Raw genomic sequence first — 2017 nt, forward strand, 5'->3', positions numbered from 1 at the left:
TGATAATTCTCATAATTCCTTTAATTTGAGGAAGGAAATATGTTGATGGAAGAAGAATTATTATCAGGAAAAAATACTGCATATATTTGCAGAATTCATTCGAGTATGTTAATGATATAAGAAGAAGTACTGAATATACGCAAGTTAATACTAAACTTTTAAGAGAATTATTCCAAAAGTGGAGTTTAATCATTTCATGAATAAAATATCACTGATTTCTCAAGTATATAAGACAATTTGTTGATATATTTAATAGTTTCTCGTGAAAAAATTTGTGATGTTAGAAGATTCTCCAGAATTGTAAAGTCAACACTTTCTACTGACTTCTTTGCTTCATAACTGTCAATAATTATTGAATTGGGACTTAAAGATTGAAGTTTTGTGTGGTTATTATTTTTAATTGGAGAGTATAAAACATTATCTTCTAATAATTCATCATCATGTTCTAAAGAATTTAAAGTTTTTAAATTTTTGGAAACTGAACTTTCTAAATTTAAAGCAAGATTCCTTTTGTCAAAACTTATGAATAATATTATTAGTCCAAGTGAAAATACAAACGAGAAAATATATTTTGGATTAAACGATAAATACCATATAATACTTAAAGCAAACAAAGAGTGCAATTGTGATTCCCAATTTAAAAGCTTCCAAATATATTCTTTGTATGGAAAGACACATTCAGAATCATATATTTCTTTTAATAATATTATTGAGTTAATTATCGACTTTATATTAATTTCAAGATTAATATCATTATTTATTTTTTTATCGTATAAGCTGTAATTCTTACTATTGTTATTGTATTTAAAGTTTTGCCCAGCTTCAGGTTCCGGAAGATAAAGAGCAATAATCTCGCGTGGAATAATCGAAAGTCTTGACCATTTAATTTCTGAGAAAACCTGAATTACAAAGCTACAATGAGGCTCTTGAAGTATTCTAATTGATTTATACTTTATTTCAGCACTATGGCTAAATTCGATAGCATCTTTGACCATCTGATTTGCCAGCTCAAAATATATACTATTTGGTAATTCATTCATAATATACCCATCCAGACTTTCTTTACTAAAATTTCTTACTGGATCATCTCCTAACATATCTTCTTCATCCTTAAATTCGCTAAATCTATCTTGTTCTGGTTCATTCTTATTCAATTGCCTTTCACAGCTTTTTATTGGAAATCTAAGTAATTTCTGAGCCATTAAATTTTCATTATGAACTTTTTTTTGTTGGGACTTTCTAATATATAATATCCTAGCATCATCATCCGAAGCTATTATTAATCTGCTCTCAAGTGGTTTTCTATTTGAATGTGCTCCTACCGGTATTATTATATAGCCGATCATATCATCATTACTGTTGATTAAAGATGGATCTGAATCATCTAAGTCGTAGATTTCAATAATAATTCTGCTTAGTGGATGGTGGACTTCTATCTCAAGAATTATACAAATGTTCTTTTTCACAATACAAGACTGAAATAAAAGTTCTTTATTATATAAAATTCTTACATATGGTAATAATTCGATATGATCTCCTTTTTCTTGATTTACTCTTCCAAACGAACCACGATTCTGATTTTTTTCTTGTAATGATGTTATTATCTTATTCAAGCATAAAGCTATTCTCATCTTACCATATCCACCAGAATATATTGGATTTATTGCAATTTCTGGCCAATATAAGCATCTCCATATACTGAAATCTTTTTTAACTATATTGCAATTTATTTCATTTATTCCACTTTCTACATTCACTGTTTTACATAAAAAATTACCATCAGTCTTAGAAAAATCACTTTCCTCCTTTTTAGACCGTATTTCCTTACTTCTTGGAGAAAGAAAATGTTTTGAATTCTCTGAAGAACTATTTGAGTTTAGAGAATTCTGTTCAAGAGCTGTTATTTTATCGCTAACCCTTAAGATATCATTATTATAAACTGGTTGCCCATCTTTAATTATTACAGACCAAGCTAGTAATCTTGGATTAGTTAGTTCTGACTCTAGTACTTTATCTA

General features: G+C 27.9%; 1 protein-coding gene across 1 annotated transcript; it reads right to left on the reverse strand.

Moving 5' to 3' along the window:
- Positions 1–194: 194 nt before the first annotated feature.
- On the reverse strand, positions 195–1631 carry Chro.50412 (hypothetical protein). The annotated part of the gene is made up of 1 exon (XM_660010.1): positions 195–1631. One exon carries the CDS (start codon positions 1629–1631, stop codon positions 195–197), a length of 1437 nt encoding a protein of 478 aa, XP_665102.1.
- Positions 1632–2017: the final 386 nt, after the last annotated feature.

This window comes from Cryptosporidium hominis (assembly GCF_000006425.1).
Source record: "Cryptosporidium hominis TU502 chromosome 5 CHRO015148, whole genome shotgun sequence".
Classification (NCBI taxonomy): domain Eukaryota; phylum Apicomplexa; class Conoidasida; order Eucoccidiorida; family Cryptosporidiidae; genus Cryptosporidium; species Cryptosporidium hominis.